This window comes from Aulonocara stuartgranti (assembly GCF_965226115.1).
Source record: "Aulonocara stuartgranti genome assembly, chromosome: 3".
Taxonomy (NCBI): Eukaryota; Metazoa; Chordata; class Actinopteri; order Cichliformes; family Cichlidae; genus Aulonocara; species Aulonocara stuartgranti.
In genome coordinates, this window is record NC_138941.1 from 55715834 (window position 1) to 55740162 (window position 24329).

The 24329-nt window shown below is 42.2% G+C and overlaps 2 protein-coding genes across 9 annotated transcripts in view; one reads left to right on the forward strand and one right to left on the reverse strand.

Annotated features, from left to right (window-relative positions):
• The window catches only part of LOC309699081 (type II inositol 3,4-bisphosphate 4-phosphatase-like), a 34064-nt gene extending 9995 nt beyond the window's left edge, over positions 1–24069 (forward strand). For 3 of the 8 annotated variants that reach the window (XM_082521935.1, XM_082521938.1, XM_082521939.1), the window contains 17 exons: positions 107–200; positions 445–514; positions 648–795; positions 1777–1907; positions 2000–2107; positions 3955–4063; positions 5823–5988; positions 6078–6266; positions 6350–6488; positions 7234–7445; positions 7561–7684; positions 9043–9169; positions 9249–9389; positions 10049–10146; positions 10292–10389; positions 10565–10719; positions 10992–12778. In XM_082521935.1, coding sequence (XP_082378061.1) covers positions 107–200; positions 445–514; positions 648–795; positions 1777–1907; positions 2000–2107; positions 3955–4063; positions 5823–5988; positions 6078–6266; positions 6350–6488; positions 7234–7445; positions 7561–7684; positions 9043–9169; positions 9249–9389; positions 10049–10146; positions 10292–10389; positions 10565–10719; positions 10992–11214 — 2332 coding nt within the window. In that variant the 3' untranslated portion in view covers positions 11215–12778. Of the gene's footprint in view, positions 1–106; positions 201–444; positions 515–647; positions 796–1776; positions 1908–1999; positions 2108–3954; positions 4064–5822; positions 5989–6077; positions 6267–6349; positions 6489–7233; positions 7446–7560; positions 7685–9042; positions 9170–9248; positions 9390–10048; positions 10147–10291; positions 10390–10564; positions 10720–10991; positions 12780–23698 lie in introns of those variants that run through there. The other 5 variants (XM_082521937.1, XM_082521936.1, XM_082521940.1 and 2 more) reach the window with 5 other exon arrangements.
• On the reverse strand, positions 13428–15351 carry LOC309699621 (tripartite motif-containing protein 16-like). Its single transcript, XM_082522728.1, has one exon. The coding sequence runs from the start codon at positions 15343–15345 to the stop codon at positions 13663–13665; it is 1683 nt and encodes a 560-aa protein (XP_082378854.1). The 5' UTR covers positions 15346–15351; the 3' UTR covers positions 13428–13662.
• Positions 24070–24329: the final 260 nt, after the last annotated feature.

The following is a 24329-nucleotide window of genomic DNA, read 5'->3' on the forward strand; positions in this document are numbered from 1 at the left end:
AATTAATTAGCATCAAATGCCCTACTCATGGTACCCTTACCGCTCAGTCTTTACATTTTTGTGATTTTTTTCTTTGAATATGAAGTGTCCACTCTTTCTTCATCAGGACGATGGATGGCGTGAACGAGGTGGGGGAGGTGCGGGTGTCCCGCGTGCAGATGGAGGGAGACGGCGAGAGTCAAACTCCTTCTGAACACAAGGTAGCACAAAGTTGTCTTTCTCTTTCAGTGGTGCTTGTTTGATGCACCGTGGACTCGTCTCAAGTCGACAATTGGCTCTGTGGTTTTCTTTCTGGCACATTTGAGGTCTAGGTTGGTAGATGAGTCACAGTGAAGCTGCTTTAGCACTGTCCAGTCTAGCTTTCATTTTAAAGTGCAAGAAAAGAGATAAATAATAACAAATTATGTTTGACCTACTTTCTCTCTTTCCGTTTTCCTGCCCCAGTGTTCCACGCTGTGCGACAGTATTCACGGCTCTGTCCACGACAAAGACAACAGTCCAATGATGAGAGCATGTGAGGCACACAGTTTACAGGATATGGTTTTCTGCTTTTATATCAGTTTTCCTTCCTTAACCTGTGTGTGTGTGTGTGTGTGTGTGTGTGTGTGTGTGTGTGTGTGTGTGTGTGTGCGCGTGCGTGCGTGCAGTGCTGTGTGCTCAGGTCTCTAAGGTGAACAGGTTTAAGACAGAAGATCAGAGGTGGCTGCTGGTCAGGGAACAGATGTCAGAGACGCCGCTTTCTTTCTCTTTACCCAAACAGTTGCTGAGCTTGCTCACACAGGAACATACAAACAGGTATGCAGGGCTTGTTCTTTGCTCAGACTGGGCCTTCAGGGGGTGATTACTAACATTTGAGTCTTGTTTTATTTGACAGTATATGCATTTCTGATGATTACATAAGCAGACATGTTTACTATACTTGTGTAAATAAAATGTACATTTAAACAACTTGAAAAAGTTTTTAGTTCAGGATCACCTAAACGATGTTGTTAACTTCCTCCAAGCTATGTTAGCTCTCTGCTAGCTACATGCTGAAGTAAACACAAGACAACAGAACTGAAACAGACGTGTCCATAAGTCGGCATGCTGACACAGATCCAGCACGTTGAGTCAGGACTGGATGGATATGCGATTCTAACGTTAGATTAGTGCATCCCTGCAGAGATGAGATAATGTGGTCGTGCATGTTTTCACACTGTGCTTCCTGGAAGTTGTTCATGATGTTATTTTTGGCTGGGTTTACATATATATGTAAATAGAAATAAAAAAAAAACACAACCTATGCAAAAATAAAAGTCTGTAAGAAAACGACCCTTCAGAACTAATCTATTATCTCAATAACCTGAACTCAGGTACCAGATCAAAATCACCTTGAAACTGCAGTTTATTCTTTAGTAGTTCAAACTCTTCCTTGTTTATCTTATTCTGGGCGTTGGTGCAGCACCCCAGGTCATCCTCTGTAAGGAACAAGATGTTTTAGCTCCTCCCTTTGTGGACCTCCCTCATTTTATCCAGAGGGCGCAGAGCAACTGCACATACGAGATGAACAAGCAGGGAAAACGTGTGGAGGGACATACGTGTGGGTGTAATGTTATTACACGCAACAAAAGTTAGACAACCACTGTTTTCAGCTGCCCCTGACAACAGCAGCTGGGCGGGGCTTCTGTGAGATCGTCAAGGATATCACCTGCCTATGACATCATAAAGATCCAAGAGTAGAAAAAACAGACTGAAAGTTTTTTTTCTTTCAGCCTGAAGTTTTTTTTTTCCTGTTAGAATTCAGGAAGTGAAGGAACTCGGTGACCTTTCACCCCACTGGGATGGCCTTCGCCATGATGTCGTCAGCCACTGTAACCACGTGACCGGCTGCTATCAGGAACTGCTCGCTGAGCTCGAAAAAGTCTCAGGTGAGGTCACGTGATCTTCACGCGGATTTTAGCTTTTTCCACAGATACTATCTGGAAGTACACAGAACTGATATATCCTGATATATCCGCAGCTTCATCCTGTTTTAAGTCGAGCACCAGTAAGTCAGACAGACACCTTCAGTTTGTTCCGACCAACCTACACACGCAGAGGATGGAGGTCACCAGTCCCGACAGCACAGGTACACCCGGGAGCCTCCTGCTTCTTAGAGATGAGCATTTCAAAGCTAACGTGTGATTTGGTGTCTGAAACCACCGCTGGCCTCACAGAGCCTGTTTAATGCAGGGAAGTCGAACTCATTTTAAATCATGGGCTCATACAGCTCGCTGAAACTACATGAGAAATATTTAAAGTTACAGAAAATGTTCTGATAGCGGCTCATCCAGATTGTCCTTTAATTAAAGAATTTAAATTAATTCACAGAAAAGGTTGTTTTCCCCCTGTTGACTCAATATTAAGAATAAAAAAAGACATTTCTGTGGTAAATAATAAAAAAACAGGAACTTTACTGTCATTTCCTTGTTTATCGATTACTTAATTACTCTGCTGTAGTGTGTGGTATGAATTCATACTACCCCAGGGGTGCGGTCCCTTATCAATAGAAAAAGCTGTAAAACCAATGAAAATGCAGTTAAAAGTAAAAAAGCTAGCTTATTTTCAAAGTCATCCAGTGGGCCAGCTTTAAGTCTTTTCAAGGCCTATTCTGGCTCCCGGGCCTCGTGTTTGACACCCCTGGTGTAAAGGTTGGAGCTACATATTTGGATTGTGATTTAAATTCTCTGCAGATGAGGTCACAGGTTACAAAAACATGTGGACATCTGCACAGACTCGGACCAAAGTGCACCCCATGAATGTATCTAATCATAGCTTAAGCTATACACGTTACCTGTAAAACTGAACATCTAGAGGTTTCAATAAGGTTTAAAAGCTGTAGCATCAGTCTCTAATTGTAGTTGTGGCTTACGAGTCAAGTCGTAACAGTATTCGGTGGTAACCGCTCCACACTGACTGTGGTTAACTGTGGCAGAACTGTATCATTCTAGCGTTACGTAGCAGATTTGCCCTGCAGAGTACCGTACAGGACTTTCTGACAGCGGTAGCCATCTTTGATGCTGTGTCCTGTTTGCACGGTATGAAGCGTCTCACAGCGCAGCACGCTTTCCTGCTCCCGTTTGCAGCAGTTACAAGTGTCTCCCTCTAATTTCAATGTGTTTTGTGAACAGCTTGCAGGTAAATTACTGCAGGTTTTAGTTGCATCCCAGTCGATGCTGATAAATAAGAATAAAAAGATGTATTTGCTATGTTGACATAAATTAAAAATGCTCAAATATTTAAATATTATTTAAGTGTTTCTAAATCATAACCGAACTTTCTTTAACTGCTTCTTATTTCTGTTGTGTATTTTTTATCGACTTTTGACGACACTTTACAATAACCATCAGACATACATGTAAGCAAACAATTGTGATTTAAACTTTATCAAGTAGTTATTTTACTGTTAATAATAAATGATGTTTGCCATCATTAGTAGTGGTGTAATTCCCCTTTATGTTGGTTGTGTGAATAAAAGCAGAAAATAACATTTTATGTCGACGCGGCTGTTGTCTCAGTCTGCGGCTTCCTTCTTCTTCAGGCCTGTGGTGCGTGTGTGGTATGAACAGCGAGACAGCGCTCAGTCGAGGCTGTTTTATAGTAACTCACACCACAGGTTTTCCTAAAGTAAAGGTGAAAGCAAAAGTAAAAATGAAACGGGGTACAAAGGTTCACAGACTGGTACTTCTGCCACTCCACCGGCTTACTTAAACATTCCTAAACATCATCTATTAACCTTATGTGGCTGGTTAAACTGGTTTAATTGGAATTGTTTACCAGTTTGTAGGCATTATCATGTAGCAGCTGTAAACACCACATTATGATTCACTGATGATGTTATTATAAAGTGTTTTGTTTCCCATCTTCACCTTTCTCTCTCTCTCTCTGTGCTTTAGACGCTACAAAGCTCTCTCACTCACTCATCTCTGTCCTCAGGTGTTTGGTATGACGTTATAACCTTTGGTGCTCCGGCCGATCATCACCAGGCCTTTAAACACGGAGGGCTGAAGAAACTCCTCAGGAAACATACAAACCTCAGGGAAAGGTAACGTCTCCACCCTTTATTTTCTCTTTCTCCTCCTTCCTCCAACAGCGTCACACTCAAACATAATATTGTTGGCTGCTGTCGGTTAATCTCTATAATCTCGACTCTGTCAGGATTAGCGTTGCTGCATTGTGGAGTCGGCGCACTGATGCTTTAATTTTTATGGAATTATCTCAGTCTGCACACAGCAGAGGGATGAAGAGTTAAAGAGATTGTAAGCGCTCGCTGTAAATTAAATTGAGCTGAACACAAGTTAATATCTATAAACATGAACTCATGAATAAAAAGTTTTCTCATTGCCACAAATTGGTGACAATTTATCGCAAATAATTGGTGACGATCGTTCCTGCATTAAGTAAATCACACTGTGTGACACTAAAAACTTCTACGAGTGATTTTCCAGCACAATGTAAGATTGTAACGAGGCAGAAGGTCCAACCAAGGGACACACAGATCATCGGATTAACATTTTGGATTCATCCCCAGATCTTAATGTGATTTAGTGTGTCAAACACCAAATTCGTGCCACTAACAAAACTTTTGTCCATTGCTGTAGAGAGATCAAATATAAGAACGTGTTAGTCAGTGTTATTCAGCGGCCCCTCGTTTATCACGAGTTGCGTTCCAAAAATAACCAGCGGTAGGTGAAATCTGCGAAGTAGCTGTAAAACCCCTCACTACACCCGTTATACACTTTTCTCAGACAGGCTCGAACATTTTCACACTCTTCTCTCTTGTTTAAACACCCTCAAAGTTCAAACCTTTGTAGAAAAATACGTCCAGTATTATGAACTTAAGGAACCTGCAGGTGTCTTTGACGCTGCAAAATGTTTTGTGGACATTGTTGTGTTTGTTGGGGAGAAAACTTACAAACATACAGTACAGCACTTCAGAGTCACACTGCTAGCGATCAAAGATTTCGATAAATTTGACAAAGTGAACACATTCACACTCTGTACTGTGCAGGAGACACGACATGAGATTGATTGACAGTGGTCTAGAGCCAATCAGGACGCAGAACATAATGTGCTAACAAAAAACCCCCAAAAAAAGCAAAATTGCACACAAACACAAAAAAATCACCGAAAGGTGATCTGCGTTACTGTGAGGCATCACTGTATTGCATAAAGAGGCATCTCAGAGATAAAAACAGATTTGTGTGTCCACATGTGAAAACTGGAGACTGTGCAAACCAATCAAATCAAATTTGCTGTTTTTTCTGCATTGAGGTTTAATATCAGTCACTGTTGTGTCCAACAAGCTTGTCATGAAGGATAAATACTTAAAGGTGAACTTTAACTCTAAATGCTCAGCTTGAGGTTTAAGGACAGAAATGTCCTGACCGTAGGGGGACATCACGGTGCTCGTCGGCTGAGCACGTTTTCAGGCAGAAATAATCCTACTTCTCACTTTGACCCCAGTAAACTCTGTGATGAGTTTATAGCATCAATCATCTTTCTGATTACAACATGTTTCGTTTGGAAATAATGGCCCCACCTAGAGTTAAATCGACCGCCCAGGCTAAAGCTGCTAGATTACGAGCGCGCAGTAGTCTTGGATGTAACCCATGTCCTTCACATCTGGTTTTAAAAAGCCAAAATGTTGCAGTCAAGGATTCAATACAAATTCATGTTGTTATCTGTTGTATAACAGATACAACAGTGTGTAATCTACACAGGTGGACTTGTTGGACTCTTCAGTCTCTTTCAGTTTAGCTTGTTGGTAAAGTTTTCCTCGTCCTCCTTTCTTTCCTCTCCAGATGTGTCTCTTACTCCCAGGAGGAGAGCTCTAGAGCCAAGGAGCTGCTGACAAGGATGGCCCAGCTGCAGCCGTTGGTCTTCGGGCTCGCAGAGGAGCTGCTCTCCGTCGCGCAGGAGCTGAACGCCGCCCGGCTGCGGCAGGTCCTGGGCAGCCTGACGGAACAGGTGAGGAAGGAATAAGAAGAATACAGCTAACCGGCAGTCGTTTGGACACCAAGAAATCTGACGTTTCCTCATACTTTGTCGTCCACCAGACCGAGCAGTTTGTGCACGCGCTCAAAGAGGAGTTGGTAAAATGCGCCCTGCTGGAGATCCATAACCAGTGCATCGCAAACGCCAACAGCAGCCACGTGCACAGCAACGGGCTGCTGTGTGAGAACTGTCCCGCCGATCAGGAGCAGGATGGTGGCCGACACGACACGGAGTACGACGACGAGGAGTGGGCAAGTTGGAGTGTGTGTGATGTCTGCGTGTTTCCGACAGCGTTGTATGATTCCAGTTTTTATATGTGCTTGTTTTTGTGTAGGACAGGGTGTGGGTGAATGTCGGAAAGAGCATCAACTGCATTGTTGCCATGGTCGACCGACTGCAGCAGCAAGAGGAGCAGACGGTGATGTCACCAGAGCCGCAGGAAGGGGACACAAACTCTCAGAACACAGGTGACGGTAAATCACGTCTCAGAGTTCTTATTCAGACAAGTGCATGTTTCTGCTCCTGTTTGTGTATAAAATCATTTTTATATGTTTTAATATATTTAGCATTAAATTAGCGATAAAAAAACAAATTTGTCAATTGATTATTTTGCAAAAGGTTTTAGTAGATTCAGCTGTTCAGTCCATAGTTACCTTGGCTGTCAGTATGCTGTGTGTCCATGTGTATTTACTCTGGAGGAGGAAGTCTTGAAGTATTACCTGACATTGTGCACGTGTTAATATCATGGATTATGCTAGCTGATAATCTGGCAGGCAGCGTTCTCACTGAGATTATGCTTGCAATAACGTTAATAAGCTCGATACAGTTTTTCAGCGATGTGCATCTTGGCTGTGCATGAATCTTGTGATGGTTAATTTAACCTCGGGATTATTTCATCTCGAGTCCTTTAAATCAAAATCAGTCCATGTGCTGAGACAGTCGGAGAATACCTCCGTTTTTAAATTCCGATCAGACTTTGACAGTGAACAGGGTTTAATACATGCACAGAGCACGTTTGAATAACAATTTTTAATGCTTCACTGTTTTCTTTCTGTTTGAAAGATCACTTCATCTCACTCATCAGTGCTGCATTTCCTGTTAACTTAGATTTGCTAGTTCTTCTTCTTCTTAGATATCTCATTTTCAGATATCTGTTTTTTGTTTTCTTAAAGTAAATTTCTGATTAAAACACCAAACTTTCTCACGCTCTCCCTCCAGCCTCTCGTTCCTCCTGCTCCTCCTTCTCTGGGTGCACCTGGCAAGAGCACCTTCTCCCTCTGGTGGTCACTCTTAGGGACTGCGTGCGTGAGGCAGTGGGGAAGGCCCAGGTAGCAATGACCTTTGTGGTCCTGCAGGAGGCAGTGGATGTGACGGTCGCTCAGGGCCCCGCACACATAGCCCAGAGACGTCACGCCGTCTTCAGCCAGGCGGTGAGGATGACAGAGATTTAAAAGGGAACATGTTCTGTTTTTTTTTTTATTGGGGGGGGAATTTTAGTGGGAGTTTGTAGTTTTCTGTATTAAAGAAACTGTGTTTGTCTTCCAGCTCTCAGCAGTAGTTTGTGGTGTCATGCTGAAGCTTTACAGAGGCCTGGAGGATCCTGACTTTCTACGGCAACTTCACACTGTAGGAGTATTGGCTCAATTTGAAAGCCTGTTGAGCACCCACGGTAAATACACACTAGTCACACAGAGTCACACTATGGAAAACAGTCATTGGTGAGACCAAATTGTTGTTACCATGTTTGAAGAACCTGTGATCTTATTGCCTTTGACATGGTTGCCTTAAAGACGGGGACCAGGTCTCATGATTGAGTGATTGATGTGTTAAAATGGCAATTGTGGAGTTATTCGGCTATCAGTCTGCAATTAATGTATTTTTCGGTCCATAAGGTGAATTAAGCAAAACAAAACAGTCAGATGAGTCAAACTTTATTCAACTCATTCTTCTTGCTTCCTCCACTTCTGTACCATTGATTCATTAATGTTGAATTCTCTGGCAGCTGCTCTATTCCCGTGTTGTTGCAGTATATTAATGACTAACCTTGTATTGTGGATGGATTATCTCAGTTGTTCTCCTGACTGAAGTTTGATCCATTTACAGCATCCTGCCATGCAATTGCATTTGTCCCTGACCATCAGGAACCCTCGCGTTAAGGGTTAAGGGGAAAAAGTTGGCGTTCATCCTCCAGCTTCACTGTGCTAATGTTATGCTAACATAGCTGTGTCGCTAGCGATCATGTAGCACATCATTATATTCCAGCTAGCCAAACTTCAGTAACCCGACAAACCTCACTGCTGTTTAGTTTTCTGTCTTCATGTCTTCTGAATGTTAAACTTAATTGTTACACCTGTTAAAGCAGCAACGCTGATCATTTTATTAAAGATGAAAGAATTTAGATAATTTTTAACTCTCAGTGATGCTGCAGTGTTCGTTTGACTTTGGGACCTGAAGCAGACGGAGTTTTGGACCCAGATTTCTCCGCGAGGCTCCTGACTATGGTAGCCATAATGCTCCGATAAAGCCACGTACCACATAAAATCGGTTCGAGCTCAGTAAGCACAACCAAAATTCATACATAAGGCGCACTGTCGATCTTTGAGAAAATTAAAGGATTTTAAGTGTGCCTTATAGTCTGAAAAATATGGTACGTACAATCTGTTTGTGATGATACAGTGATTAACTGTGATTAATCTGGGAAAATTCCACAGATTTATTTGGGAAAGTACCCAAAAAACAAAGAGTTGTCAACCAGTTCATTCGAGTTTCTTGTTGCAAAATGTGTTGCAAATAAGTTATTGGTGCAGACTGACTGAGACTGATGGCAGTGTGTTGGCCGTCTGTCTGTGATTTGGAAATCTTCGCCGCTCTGTCTGAGAGTGATTGCAGTAAGGTGTGTGTCAGGCCTTCACTGAAAGTGAAAGTTTTAGTGCAATCACGGGGCAGCCACTCTCAAGGAAGCTGCTGTCCTTTATTTTAGTGTGACACATGCAGTGCTTACACATTTAAGGTGTGTTTGTGTGTCAGGTGATGAGATTGGGATGCTGGAAGACATGGAAGTGGGCGTGGCTGACCTAAAGAGAGTAGCGTTCACCATCACCGAGGCCAAAACGGAACAACCAGACGACCTGCTGCCGACACTCAGTGGAACATGGTGGGAATACACACACACACACATCTATACACGCAGTGAGTGTGCAGCTTCCTCACTTTGTGCGTTCATCTCCAACTAGGGGCAGTTTTATTGTTGAAGTGCCGTTGCCCCCGGAGACCTTCAGCTCACTTCCACAGGAACTGAAAGATGGACTGTTGATTCGAGTCGATCCTGTTCTGTTTAACATTGGAATCAACCAGCATCAGAGTTACGCTGAGAGGTAAACAAACTGCTTTTCACTCTTTAATGAGCAAAATTCAAACTCTTGTGAACATCAATATATTTTTCTACCTCTGAATAAAATTGCTGGAAGTAGAGGTCTTATAGGAAAAAAATATTAATGTGTCTGCTGTTGGTGCACATCTTCATCGACAGCTTAATCTTCATTAGAGATTATTAATCAGATGACTTTAAGCTGCATCTCAAGCTGCACATTCGTCTTTTAGGATTCGACTAGCTTTAGTTACTTTGTCCTTCTCTGTAGGCGCTTAGCTCATCCTCCATTTGAAACAAGCAGCCCTTTTAAGGCACACCTTTTTAAAAGTCCACTCTTTTCTGATTGGCCGGCGTCTGGAATGCTTCAAATTAAAAGCCCAAATAAGAACCCAGAGGAGTTTCAAGATGTAGTGGTTGAATTTTGTGAGAAAATCTGCAAGTAGAGATCAGGTTTAGGTAGAGAAAAGGCTTTGAAAACAACATTTACTGTTCATACCTGGCTTTTGACATTTCCCTCATTATTTGAAACTTTAGCCAACTATTATTATGAACATTAAACATTATAATATCACAACAACAAAAAATAGAAGGTTGCTTCCTGTAAGCTGCGAAATTTCTCTCCATTTTTGGTAAAAATACTCAGAAGCTGATGTTTGTTTTCAGGTTTGGTGACTGTTCGTTGCAGGAGAGAATAAACCAGCAGAGCTGTGAGCGTCTCAAAGCTTATTGTAACACACTGAGGGACAGACTGCCGGACATAGGTAAGGCTTTTTTATCACTACTGCGGTTTCTTCCTGTTAAAGGGTGCTTTCCTTCCCACTCTTGCTAATTGCTTGCTCACAGAGGGTTGTCTGATCGCTAACAGTGAAACAATGACTGAACTGAACTTCCTTCTTCTTCTGTCAGCTGGTATCCAGTCGCTGGCAGACTTGTTGTCTTCTCTGGAACGCAGCATTGAGGCCAAGAAGAGGAAGAACGTGGAGGTTCTGTGGATCGCTGCTAAGGTAAGCACCTGAAACAGACTTACTGATGTAAGATTTTTAAGACCTGACTCTGTGGGGATCACCTGGTGGGAACCACCGGGAAATATCCCAGTGCTCCCGATGGGGACTCCTTTACTCCATGTAACCAGTTTTCTCTGCTTTGGGCCTTTGAACAAAGTGTTTTTGTCACGTGCAGGTGTGTCGTAAGGTGAACGGTGTGCGGCTGACGAGCTGTAAGAGTGCGAAGGACCGCACTGCGATGTCGGTGACGCTGGAGCAGTGCGCCTTACTGCGGGAGCGACACACACTCAGCCAGCAGCACTTCAGCATCGCACTGGACTGGATGAGAAGGTGTGTTTTTGTTTCTCCTGAAAAACACAACAATCCTCTTCCTCTTGCCTTCCTTTATTTCTGTTTGTTCGCCTCGTTTGTTTTTCCTGTTTCCCCGTTTTGTTCTCCACTTATTGTAAATGTTGCAAAACTTTTTCAGTTTAATCTTTTTCTCTCTTTGTTCTTTTACTTCATGCCATCAATTCCCTCTCTTTCTCTTCACATCTCTTCCTTCTCTGCCCCCCCTGGCTTTCATTCACACTTGCACACAAACACCCCTGCTCATCCTCCAGATCTCGTCTGTCCTGGGGGCAGATGCTTGGCTGTTACACCCAGTCAGGGTTCCCTGTCTCTGGGTTAGATCCAGGGGAGACTCCCTCAGAACTCCCACAGTGTTTGGCCCCCAAAGCCCCCAGACGGCACCTTTACCCAGTGGCCTTTCTCCTGGTGACCTCTCACCTCCTGGTTCTTTGGCTCATCCTCAGCCTCGTTATACTGCTGGCAAAATACCAGTAGAGCAGCACAGACTGGGAACACTGGGAAGTGGACTGCATCACTATCACTCTTACTATTTTCTGTCAGGTTTGTTCAGACGAAGCGTGTTCATGAGATTTAATTCAGCTTAAGGAGACGAGAGGCGGCTTTCTTTATTTTTCTCTTTCATTTGTTGGAAAGTTTTATTCACAAGAATGATACCAAAGACTAAAACAATATGTCAGTCAGTAAGTATCCTCTAATGTAAATCTGGACGTGTTTTAGAGTTTGGGGGGGTATTTACATTTTTAGGGAAATGTTCTTGCTTATTTATAGCTGTATATGTGTATATATACAGTCATAGGAACCATATGTCTACAAAAAAAAGAGTAAATTAGATTCACTTTAATAAAATATAAAGTTACAAATCTTGATAAAGTAAAATTTTTAGATGGTGCTCCAGTGTTCACTCAATAATGTGCACCCCTCCTCAAAGTCCACCCCACTCTTCTTCCCTGTCGCACATCATTTCTCTGCTATGCTGCTCATTCTGTTTAGAGACCAACAGAGGAACAAGTTTGAATGAAAAGCAGACGCTTATTTGTTATGGCTTTGAAATCTGAAATTTGATTTTATTATTACCAGACCACAGTTTGTGACTGACACAAGGTTGATAATGCTTTTTTTTTTAACCCTTCAATTTATAGCGAGGATTAGGATACAATTAATTTGTAGCACAAACGTTTACTCTAGTACTTTACTGAAGTGCAAAGACATGAACAGTCTGTAATTTTAATGGAGAGAGGCAGCATAACAACCACAACATAAAAGTTATAAATTAATTTTCATGTCACTGAGTGAAACAAGTGTTTGAGAACATGCAAAACAGGACTTCCTACTTGGTGGCGAAACCCTTGTTGGCAAGTTCAGCAGTAAGATGTTTGTACTCCTCTTTACAGAAATGCTCTAAATACTTCAGGTTTCTTGGCTGCCACTTGGCAACTCAGAGATTTAACATGCTAACTGAGGCCTGTAGAGTCAGAGATGTAGCTCTCTGTTTTTTGGATGGTCTGACATTGCTGTGAATTTACTGAAACATTCACTGCTGGGAAGATTGTGGCATTGTGCTTTCATTCAGCACAAACACGAATGTTTGTGAGCAGCACACTGCCGAAGCTTCTGCTTTTATAGAGGTGATCATACTTGCTGATGATCAGTTACTGTAATCTAATGAGTACTTTATATTTTGATCCTAAAACCTTAGTATACATACTTGAGTAAGATTTATTCAGCACAACTAATCATAGTTAAGATCTATGTGTGAACTTATTTTGCAAAACAATAATTTAATAGAAATTTCTGTTGTGCAACAATGTAACACATTGTAATACGTCTGTCTTTACTAATCAAATATTGTGATGCCCTGCGGGTCCTCCTCACTCTATTTAAAAAGTCCTGTAAACCCCCTGCGGGTGGTAAGTGTTAGTAAAAAACGAATGCATAAAAATACACAGAATGCAATGAATAAAGTGCCTGACACATATCATCTCCATATTTTAGGCTCATACACCTCATTTTAAACCCTTTTATTTGTGTGTGTTTTCAGTCATAATAAATTCATTAAAATTATTCATATTAAAAATGATTATTATTTCTTGGCCTTTCATTGTTTTATGTAACTGCACAGCACAGGTGGAGGATGAAGTTCATGACTCATTAAATCACAACAGACACATGATGGGAAATACAGCAGGCTAAAATAAAGCAGAATCATCCTTTAACATGAAGTCGTCTGTATCCTATAGTTCACTCTGACATCATGTGATGTTTACATGGAATAAACTTTTAGATTCACGTCATTCAATTTGGTTTAAAGTCAAAACAGTTTTTATTTATATAACACCAAATCAGAACAGTCACTTCAAGACTTCAACATTCACACAATCAGTGTGTATGACTCAGGATATGAGCTGTGAATAATCAAGTAATGACGAGAGACGATCACAGTGAACAACAAAATCTAAAAATAAATGTGAATGTAATTCTAAATGTTTTTTTTGTTTGTTTTACAAAATGAGAACAAATTCTGTGCAATGAATTAATGAATCTGCTGGTTTTTCTATTACGGTCCATGAATAAATTGAATTGAATTTAAAAAATATACATTAGCCAAAATATTCCTGAAACATTTCGAGAAGAGAGAAGTTCACATATGTATGTGGTTTCATTCAGTGTAGCTGAAAAAAACTCACCATGAGCTTGGGGAGTCTTAATGGTTAGAGACACCGGAAGTAGAGCCATCCAGACAAAGTCAATCATTATCTAAATGAAACATGATAAGACATCAAAGTAGCGCACATGAAGTGTGACTGACAGATGATCTCTGTGCAGAGAAGTAGCACGACACAGTTCACAGCAACAACAATGGAGACCGAAGAAACTGGAAACTAAATCACACATTTTAACCAATTGTCCCTCAATGACTTTTGTTTATTGCAGTTTAATAAAGTCTGCAGTGACTTTGTAGTCTAAAAGGCAAAGTCCAGCATAGAGCGGCTGAGTGAATGTGGTCTGGACTCTGTGGAGGAGAGTCATGGTTTCAGAGACGCTGTAGAAAGACAGAATACCTGCTCTGTGATCCAGGTACACTCCTACTCTGGAGGACCGAGGACCTGAGACAGGAGTTGAGAGATTCTTGAAGTGAAAATCATAGCTATGTGTGTCACAACGTAATGCCCAAGATTTGTCATTTCCTCCATAAACACATTCATCTGAGTACCATGCTCTCCCGATATCCTTGTATGCCACTGCTACACAAACTCCTCTCCCTGTCCACTCCACCTCCCAGTAACAACGCCCAGTCAAACTCTCTTTACTCATTACCTGATAATAGAAAGTGAATCTGTCTGGGTGATTAGAATAGGACTGCTTTTGTCTTTTTACTGTTGCTTTTCTGTTCCCCTCAGATAATAACAGACGTCTGTGAGTTGTGTTTGGATCCAGTGTGATTTCACGTGAATATTTTAAGAATCCAGCTCTGGTCTTTGGCTCTGCTGGTGACAGTAAAACATCCTCTTCAGTGACTGTCAGTGAGATGTTTGTCCATTCCTCTCTCAGGATGTCCTGTAGTTTATCTCTGGTCTCTGACACAGCTGCTGTCACATCCTCAAAGTAGCTCAGAGGACGAATATTGATGCTGGATGAGTGTGTAGACTCACTGAGTGCTGACAGTGAGGGGTAGTTGTGTAGAAACTGGTTGTGATCCTCTGTGTGTGAGAGCTGCTCCAGCTCGCCGTCTTTCCTCTTCAGCTCAGCGATCTCCTGCTCCAGCTTCTCCTGAAGCTCTTTGACTCGACTCACTTCAGTTTCCTGCTGGGATCTGACCTGCTGCTTCACATCAGAGCTTCTTTTCTGGAGGAGACGGATCAGCTCAGTGAACATCTTCTCACTGTCCTCCACTGCTTTATCAGCAGAGCCATTGATGGCCTCCACCTCCTGTTGAAGCAGGTTCACATCTTTCTCTCGCTCCTGGATTCTCTGCTGGATGTTTAGTCGTCTCACCTCGAGCTCCTTCTGCTTCTCAGTCCTTTCTGCTGCAGCTGGGACTGTTTCATGGCCTTTATGTTCATCCATCAAGCAGAGATAACAGATACTCTGCTGATCAGTACGACAGAAAATCTTCATCACCTCATCATGACGAGAGCAGATGTTCTCCTGGGTCTTTCTGTAAGGGTCAACAAGTTTGTGTTTCTTTAACGGAGCTGCATCATAGTGAGGTTGGAGGTGTTTCTCACAGTAGGAGATCAGACAGACTAAACAGGACTTGATGGCTTTCAGCTTCCTCCCAGTGCAGACATCACAGGCCACATCTTCAGGTCCAGCATAGCAGTGATCAGCTGGAGCGGCTGGAGCAGCTTGGAGTCCACTCTTCTTCAGCTGCTCCACTAAAGCTGCTAACATGGTACTCTTGACCAGTACAGGCCTCGTTGTGAATTGCCCCATGCACTGAGGGCAGCTGTGGATTCCCTTCCTGTCCTGTTCATCAAAGTGTGTTTTAATACAGTTCCTGCAGTAGCTGTGTCCACAGGGAATAGTCACTGGATCCTTCAGTAGATCCAAACAGATGGAACAAGAGAATTTCTCTGAATCCAGCTCAACTCCTTTCTGCTCCATTTCTCCTCTCAGCAACACTCGATATTTTAATAAGAAAGAAGCTGTCAGACAGGTTGTTTCATTTAGACTACAGAACAGGGTGCAGTTTGAACTTTAGCAGCATTTATGACTTTACATTTTTATTATCATCAGTTTGAACTTTGCTGGAATGTTTTACCACTCCTTCAAATTGTAAAAGACTGATGCTTGGTCATATGATCTGCTCCTATGGACCTATTTGTGATTGCCAACCAGTCAAATTGCAGTTCATAGCCCTGACTATTATAAGATATTCTGTATTGCTAAAAGTATTCTTTTCATCCTTCCAAATCAATGAATTTGGGTGTTCCAATCACTTCCAGGCGTTTAAAATTGAGCACTTAGCCAGGCAAACTGCTTCTGGAAACATTCATGAGAAATGAGTGCCCCTCTGGAGCTCAGTTAATTCCAGCTGAGTACATGTGTTTGGCCAGCTCATCCCATGCTGTCACATATCCTGTACTACTGAAAAATTCTTGAACTATACATTTTTTTTTCCTTTTTTTTTTTTTTTTTTTGGATTGGTGTGAACACCACGGACCCACAGCATTCAGTCACTGTTCAGTCATTTATTCACAGCCCTACACCACACACACCCACTGCCAGACTGAGGTCAGGGCCATATCCGGTTGCACCTACGGCAGTCACACATGCTCCACCCAGGTGTTACTGTGAATGATAACATCATCCAGGAAGGTGGCAGCCTGTGCACTGTGTGCCCCCCTACCTGGTCCATGTGACGCTGACGAAAGTGTCAGGGGCTCCAAACAAGCTGAAAGGAGGGCCATCTTTTCCCTGGACTGATGACTGGGAATGGTAGGCATCAAACCGTGACACTTTGTTCACCTTGCGGTAGTCGACACAGAACCGTATATACCCATCCTTTTCACTACCAGAACTATGGGGCTACACCAGGGGTAGGCAACCTTTCTGATGATGGGTGCCATCTAAAATTTCCTCAGCAGTCAATGTGCCATATGATTGCATTAGCAATACATTTAATAACGCTCTATATTAACAGTTACACACTACATAGAACCACTTTATAGAATTATATTTGTTCACAGATGTTGGCAGCTATCAGCAAATAGTTATCAGCTATTTTGAAACAAAAAATACACTTTTTATCCATAACAAGAACAGCAAATGAACTGTGCAACAGAAAATGCAAATGCTAGTTATGGTCTCCTCACAACAATTATAAGAAAAATAAACTGGGCCAATATGGCATGTTTGTTAATACAGAGACACACATGTTAATGTGATCTCTGGTCTTCCACTCAGAGACACAGGTCTCCGAGTGTCCAGCATTCAGGCGGCTACCTGAGGACACTCTTCATGTCAGAGAAAATCTGCTCACACATAGGGATGGGTATCATTTAGCTTTTATCAGATACCAGTACCAAACCAGTACGTTTGAAATGGTGCCGGTGCTTAAAGAATGGAGAACACACACTTTGTCCAAAAACCTCTCATGTTTAGCTGTTTTTTTGTAAAAAGATAACAATGTTAGCCTTTTCTGCAGCTATAGGGCATATATGGTATCACTTTTGGCTGGAAGCAGTGCTTAAACAATGGAAAAAACACAAACTTTGTCCAAAAACCTCTCATGTTTAGCCTTTTCCCACTTTTTCTTTGGTCATTTTAGCTTTTTTGGCCAGGGTGAAGGGAGTATCTGCCATCAAACAAGAAGACCGCTGCATGTAACTACGACGGTGTTTGCTAGTTCACCTTACATGCGTTAATTTAATAACGTGGTTAGCCTACTCAACGTAAATGACACACGAACAACATTAAGCTACTCACGCAGAGAAGAACGGCTGCACTGGCAGGGCTAGGGGCCAGGACTCTCCTCTTCGGGGAAGTTGCTAACTCCGGGTCCGGTAACAGGCACCACACCCGCAGTAGATGTGCTCGATGTGAGGTCTCGCAGCAAGCTATCAAATACGGTGCATTTCTCGGCTTTTAACAAAACGCTATGCGTCACCAGGTGTTTCATCAGATTCGAGGTGTTACCTCCTTTGCACAGTATTACAGTATCAGCTTGAATCACTTGTTGCAGGCAGCTGAGTTTGCATCTTTTGAAGTACAGCCAGACTTTTGACCGCTTCACCTTGGGAATTTTTAATCTGTAGCTCTGCTCTAAAAGAACGTACGTACCTGGACCTGCCTACTACGCTTGCAAAGGTAAAACGATTGGCTAGAATTCAAAGTGTAGGACATCTTAGGGAATAAAAGCACAGAAATAAAGCACCGAAATGTGCGCTGCTTTTTGGTCTGGTTACTACCGTTTATGTCATACCATAATACCGGTACCCATCCCTACTCACACAGATATGTAGAGCCAAATACTGTCAATAAGGCCTCTGCAATGTTCTGAAGACAGTTAAACTTGTCAGGTAGTGATGTCCAGCAGGTGAAAATGCAGCTCCATGAACACACACAGCTATAGATTCCAGCTGTGTTCATAGTTCTGCAAATTTTGACCCCCACAGCGTTGAGGTTTTCACTTCAATCAGCTGCATTTCGATTTCGCATTAACTGGCATTAACTCAGCCAGTTAATGTGAGACAAATCCAGCTGCTCATTAAAGCTTTCTGGTTTGATCAGAAAAGAAAACATTGGTCCATACGCCTGAAAGTCCTGAAAACGCATTGTGAATTCTGTAAGTTATTTTTAGCCAATTACAAGTTGAATCTGCTAGTTGGGGTTGTTAGCTAAGATACCGTCATTAAGAAGCAGCACAACTAATGTGTGTACGCGAGCTAATTTGCGATGTGCACCGCTGGCCCGGCCATTTATTTTTTTAATACACCTTCTCAGATTAATTCACTGCGTGCCCAGGGCTGGACTAGGACAAAAAACATTGGCTAGAGACCGGCCCACCAGGTATTATAGGGAAAGCCATAAAGCCTTTGAATGAAAACAAACGCTGTTGTGACAGTGATGTGCACTGTCTTGTTGGTATATGTAGGATTTCTTTGCATTTTACATCAGATAAAAACGTTCATTATAAGATTCAGATAATTATTTATTAAAAGCGAGACATCTTAAATGAGAATAAAAAAGACAAGCATTTCTTTGTGCCCCCCTCTCCCTGTTAATGACCTACCTGGCCCCCTGGCAACACTTTGCTAGACCCGCCCTTACACAGTTACCAGCTGTCAGCCACATAGAAAAGGATCCTGGTGTTATTTGTCTCTCAGAAACAGTTCATAACTTCCCTTCAACTCATTCATGTCACCTAAAAGGTAAACCTGTTTCTCCATCACCTGTTCAGCTCTGATGATTCAGTAAGGACATCTCCTGGTTTCATCTTCATGTTTCCATCTCACCACATATCCAAACTGACATCATGACCAGCAGCTTTACAGCTGTGGCTCCAGTAAACATCAGCTGATACTAGAAATTAATATTAAATAAATTCTAACAACAGCTGATCAAGCTTAAACGTGCTGCTGTTGTTTAGCACGACCTCCGCTGGTTTCCTCTTTCTGGCGCAAAGTGGACGATAAACAAACAAGAGAGACAGGACTTGCGTCAGAAAACCCGATCAGCTGATCATTGATCAGTTTCATGATTGAAGTAGCAACAGGAGAGGGAGGGGGGGAGAATGAGAGAAGAAGAAACAGCTGCAGCTCAAAGACAGAATAACTCCAGCTTTGTCTTTTTCCATTCTAGCTGAAGTCCGGGACAAACTGTTCCTTTTCAGCTCAATACCAAACGCGTAATCTTTTCTCTTAATACAGGACGATTTCTTTTTTTACGGGATGGTTGGCAACTCTACTAACTAACCTTATGAATAAAATAAAGTTCACTATCAGTAACATCAAAGCACCCACCCAGCTGTAGAAACTCCGTCATGCTAGCTAGCACGCAGTACGAGTTATTGTAACTGACTGTAAAAAGTCAACACAACAAAAATAAACTCCACCTAAACTTGGTTCATATCTGACCCAGATAGACTGCAGGTCATAACTTCTTACCTGAAGTTCAGTTCACCTGACACTCTCGGACCAGCGGCCGCCTCGGGTCTCTCCTCCTCCTGCCTCCCTCATCCACCTGCTAGCCTTTGTGGAAGCTCTGCCATAGCCACCACCAAACAACTGACTTAATTTTACACATCGGCCATCATCTGGCCAATCCACCACCTTTCATTGTTTATACCGTTAAGGGAAGAAAAAAAAATCATCGTCCCATAAAAACCAAAAATCACCACCAGCACCACCTATGGTGGTGCTATCAGTTAACCCTTTGCGTGCCACAGCTGGCACGCGTGCCCAGGGTTGCTGACCCCTGGGCTGCACCAATCACTGTGCAACTCTTCTATTACCCCCATTTTCAGCATCTTGGCCAATTCCTTCTGAAAAATTTAACGTTTATACTCAGGTAATCTGTAGGGCGATGAACGCACCATCATGCCAGGCTGCATCTTAAAATGAGTGACGAATGGTCGGGTGGGGAGAACCTATCTGCAAAACGCTGTTTCAATGCAACAACACCCTCTGGGCCTGTGTGAAATGGTTATCACACTGAAGGGTGGAATTTGGCACCTCCAGCCTCAACTCATCTCTCTCCTTCACCAGGCTCATTGGAGAATGGGTTTTTAGCCTCTCTCCGTGCATTATGGAGGTTGAGGTCATATACCTGTGTGGCTCCTCCCCTATCCGACCATACAACCTCATAGTTGCCAAAACCCCCCCCCCCCAAAAAAAACCTCATAGTCGGCATCGCCCATCTGTCATGTGACCACGGAAGGCCAGCTAACAGCTAATGGCGGCCCAGCTAATGAGCTGCCGGGAAATCATTTTCCAAGCGGCTCTTAGGCACCAAAAACTGGGTGTTCGTCCTCTGTGTCACAACTCACGAGCCCCAGCAATGCGGAACACCTGTGCCACCTTAGTCAGCGGACACTCCTGCCTCAGGTGTCCTGGCAGTCCACACTTCAGGCAATTCTGCTCCAGTGTCTGTGCTGCTGTCCATGGCTCAGGAAAGGTTCGGGTTGCTTCTGGGTCCTTGGCAGGCAGAGTGGAGACAAACGGGTTAGTTGGCCACCAGGTTGGCGTCCGCTTGACCAGAGTGGGCCCAGGAAGCTTCTTTCTTGACACAGGTACAGCTGACAAACCCAGAACCGCTGGCAGTGATCCTCCAGGGAGAGGCCCAAGTAATTGAGCTCCACATGGCTGATGTCCTCAAAACTGCCCCGTAACAGGTGACAGGCTCAAAGCCGCCATCTGAGCCTCTCCTGACAGCAGTAGCAGCAACCATGGTGCCCATTCCGTGGCAGGCCACTGGCATGCCTCTGCTGTGGCCCAGAAGGTTTCCAGAAATGACTGCGGGACCAGCACAATCTGAACTCATTTAGGCAGCTTTCTTGTAATTTCTGTAAAGTCTTCAGGAATAGTTCTCCAGGCTACTTGAAGGACATTCAAAGCTCTTCTTTGGATGTTGGCTTTTGTTCTATTCTCTGTCTGGGTTATTCCAAATTGGATTTGAGGTCCATGACTGATAAGTGTGTTGATTTATCCAGATTTGGTTTTACTGCACTGGTAGTGTGTTTGGGATCAATGTCATTCTGAAAAATGAAGGAGTTGCCAATCAGATGCTTTGCTGATGGTATCGCAGGGTGCAGTGAATCGAAATCTGATGGTACTTTTCGTATTTCCAGCAATTTTGCTGTGGAAACTCGTTGTTGTACTTACACACTCTCACAAGATCAGTAGGTCTGCCAAGAAAAGTTTTTTAACAATTTTATTTTTAAGCTATTTTATTATTTTATGTATTTATTTTTCTTAACTCAGACATGATCAGTATTAGGGCTGGGCCATATCATACCGTTCATGGTAATACCGGTATAATGTTGGGCAACGGTAAGAAAATCAAATATCGCAATAGAATATGGGTAAAACATGCTTGCGCAGTGCCTTTGTTTTCATACGCACATGGCGGAAAAAGCATGGCGGAGACAGAGAATGAGAAGGGTGAAAGCAGATCGTTGAATGAAACAGATGAACCAGAATTGGTTTGTAAAAATGGTGCAACTTCAGTGGTGTGGAACTGGTTTAGCTTTCATCCATCGGATAAACAAACCACTATTTTTGGTAGAGCATGCTAGCGGGCCGTCGTTATTACCATGTTGTTTGGAAAATACGGCACACTTAAAATCAATCCTTTGATTTTTCTGAAAATCAACAGTGCCCCTTATAATCCTGTGTGCCTTATGTATGAATTCTGGTTGTGTTTACTGACCTCGAAACGATGTTATGTTGTACACGGGGCTCAACTTTGCTAAGCTACAAACCCGCACCGCTTGATGGATTGTCGGAGCATTACGGCTATCGTAGGCAGGAGCCTCGCGGAGTGATACGTACTGTGTTTCAACATACTATTACCGTATTGTGTGTGTATAACCTCTGTTTAAGTTTTGTGGATATTATACATGGTTATGCTGAGGATATGTCGGACAATTTCCACTGGAAATGCCTTTTGGTTAAACTGTCAGATAGGATTTGCATTTGCACTGTTAAAGTTTTATATAACTTTAATGCACATAAAAAAACAGCTGCTTGTTCAAGTGAAAATACATTGATGGGTTGTTTTGTTTTGTTTTTTGCACTAATAAAGTTGTGGGGTTGTAAAGTATTTTGTCTAGTGTCAATTATATCGTCAGTTATATCATTATCACAAATTTTCAAATGTATATCGTGATAAATATTTTTGGTCATATCGCCCTGCTCTAATCAGTATATACCCTTCACACTCCCTCTTCAGCCTTCAGAGAGGATGTACCGGAGCGTTCAGGCTCGCTCCACTACACTGTTGCACAGCTTCATTCAACAGGTTGTCAGAAGGCTGAACTCTGTTTATGACCATTCCCCATCAGCCCCCTACCCCCGATTGTCTCTCACACAAGTTGGATTCAAATCTTTAATGCTGCCGACTGTCTTTGGCACAGTTATTTCCACCTCTCTCATACCTGCTGCTCTTGGCCGCTTACACTTCTATCCTTGTACATTTTACACAAAAAACCAAGAATGTCTTTGAGTACAAGGTGTGAACCTCGTTATGAATCAGAATCAGAATAGTTTAATAATCCCTGAGTAAATAATGAGGTTACAGTTGTTTCAAGATCGATGAGGAAAGTGGTGAAAGTCTCCTAAATCTCTTTTATGTCTAACATCACATGAATAGAAGTGGTTCTTCATGTGGTCCAGTGTCTTTGTTTCTATTCTCTCCTGAAAATGTATTCATGGTTGAGTGATTATTTACTTTTCTAATTTGTATTGTATTTGTATTCTTCTTATCTGTCAGCGATTTACATTTTATTTTATTTTTCCTCTTGATTTTGAATATTTTAAATAAGCGGCACTAAACAAAACTGCCACTGGTTTTAGATATTTATGAAAAATGCTAATCTTAAACCATTGTATGTCCATGCCTCAATGTTAATTTGTGTATTTGTGTCTATTTCTGCCCTGCTCTGTATGCTGCAAAATGCTGCAGCAAGAGTACTGACAGGAACTAGAAAGAGAGAGCATATTTCTCCTGTTTTGGCTTCCCTTCATTGGCTTCCTGTTAAATCCAGAATTGAATTCAAAATCCTGCTCCTCATATACAAGGTCTTAAATAATCAGGCCCCATCTTATCTTAATGACCTTGTAGTACCATATCACCCTATTAGAGCACTTCGTTCTCGCACTGCAGGCCTACTTGTTGTTCCTAGAGTATTTAAAAGTAGAATGGGAGGGAGAGCCTTCAGTTTTCAGGCCCCTCTTCTGTGGAACCAGCTCCCAGTTTGGATTCGGGAGACAGACACTATCTCTACTTTTAAGATTAGGCTTAAAACTTTCCGCTTTGGTGAAGCATATAGTTAGGGCTGGACCAGGTGACCCTGAATCTTCTCTTAGTTATGCTGCAATAGGCATAGGCTGCCAAGGGATTCCCATGATGCATTGAGTTTTTCCTTTCCAATCACCTTTCTCACTCACGTGAGAACTAATAAACCTCTCTTCACTGAATTATACCTGCTATTAACCTCTGTCTCTCTTCCACTGCATGTCTTTATCCTGTTTTCTTTCTCTCAACCCAACCGGTCGCAGCAGATGGCTCTGCCCCTCCCTGAGCCTGGTTCTGACGGAGGTTTCTTCCTGTTAAAAGGGAGTTTTTCCTTCCCACTGTCGCCAAAGTGCTTGCTCATAGGGGGTCATATGATTGTTGGGTTTTGCTCTGTATCTATTATTATAGGATATACTGTACAATATAGAGCGCCTTGAGGCGACTGTTGTTGTGATTTGGCGCTATATAAATAAAATTGAATTGAATTGAATGTATGCAGGGATGGCTGCAGGATGGAGAACGTGGAGAAAAACATTGGCAGCAGGAAGTTCGCCTTCAGCAGCGTCCAGCTTCTCACCTTCCCCAAACTCTACAGACCTCCAGATGGCAGCTATGGATAAGAATGCATAAAATGTATCTATGTACATATGTGTGTATAATTTCTTTTATCATTAATTTGTTTTATAATGTGATGACAGTGTTATTTTTATTTCTGTGTTCATAAAAATGTTGATTGTGGCTGTAGAAATTTGAATGACAAACATTTTCCTACAATAAACACTTACACACTCGACTTATTTCTGTCTAATATTAAATTAAACCAAATGGGTAATGATTTATGCAGCAGCACAAGTCATCGTAGTCTGGCGCTACAAAAACACATGAATCTGCTAAATTGTCCCTACTTTTTCATTTACCCCGATACAATCCTGTAAACTGAAAACATTTAATATTGATTAGTGCCAAAGTTTAGTATCTGATCAAATGTGAAAAAAAAAATTACTAAAATCATCCCTGCTTTTGATAACTTATATCATTGATCAGAATACAACACTGGTGTTAAAGTAAATCATCTTGTATACTCCAATTTGGACATTTAAGTCAGGAGAGTTTGTTGTACACAAAGTTTA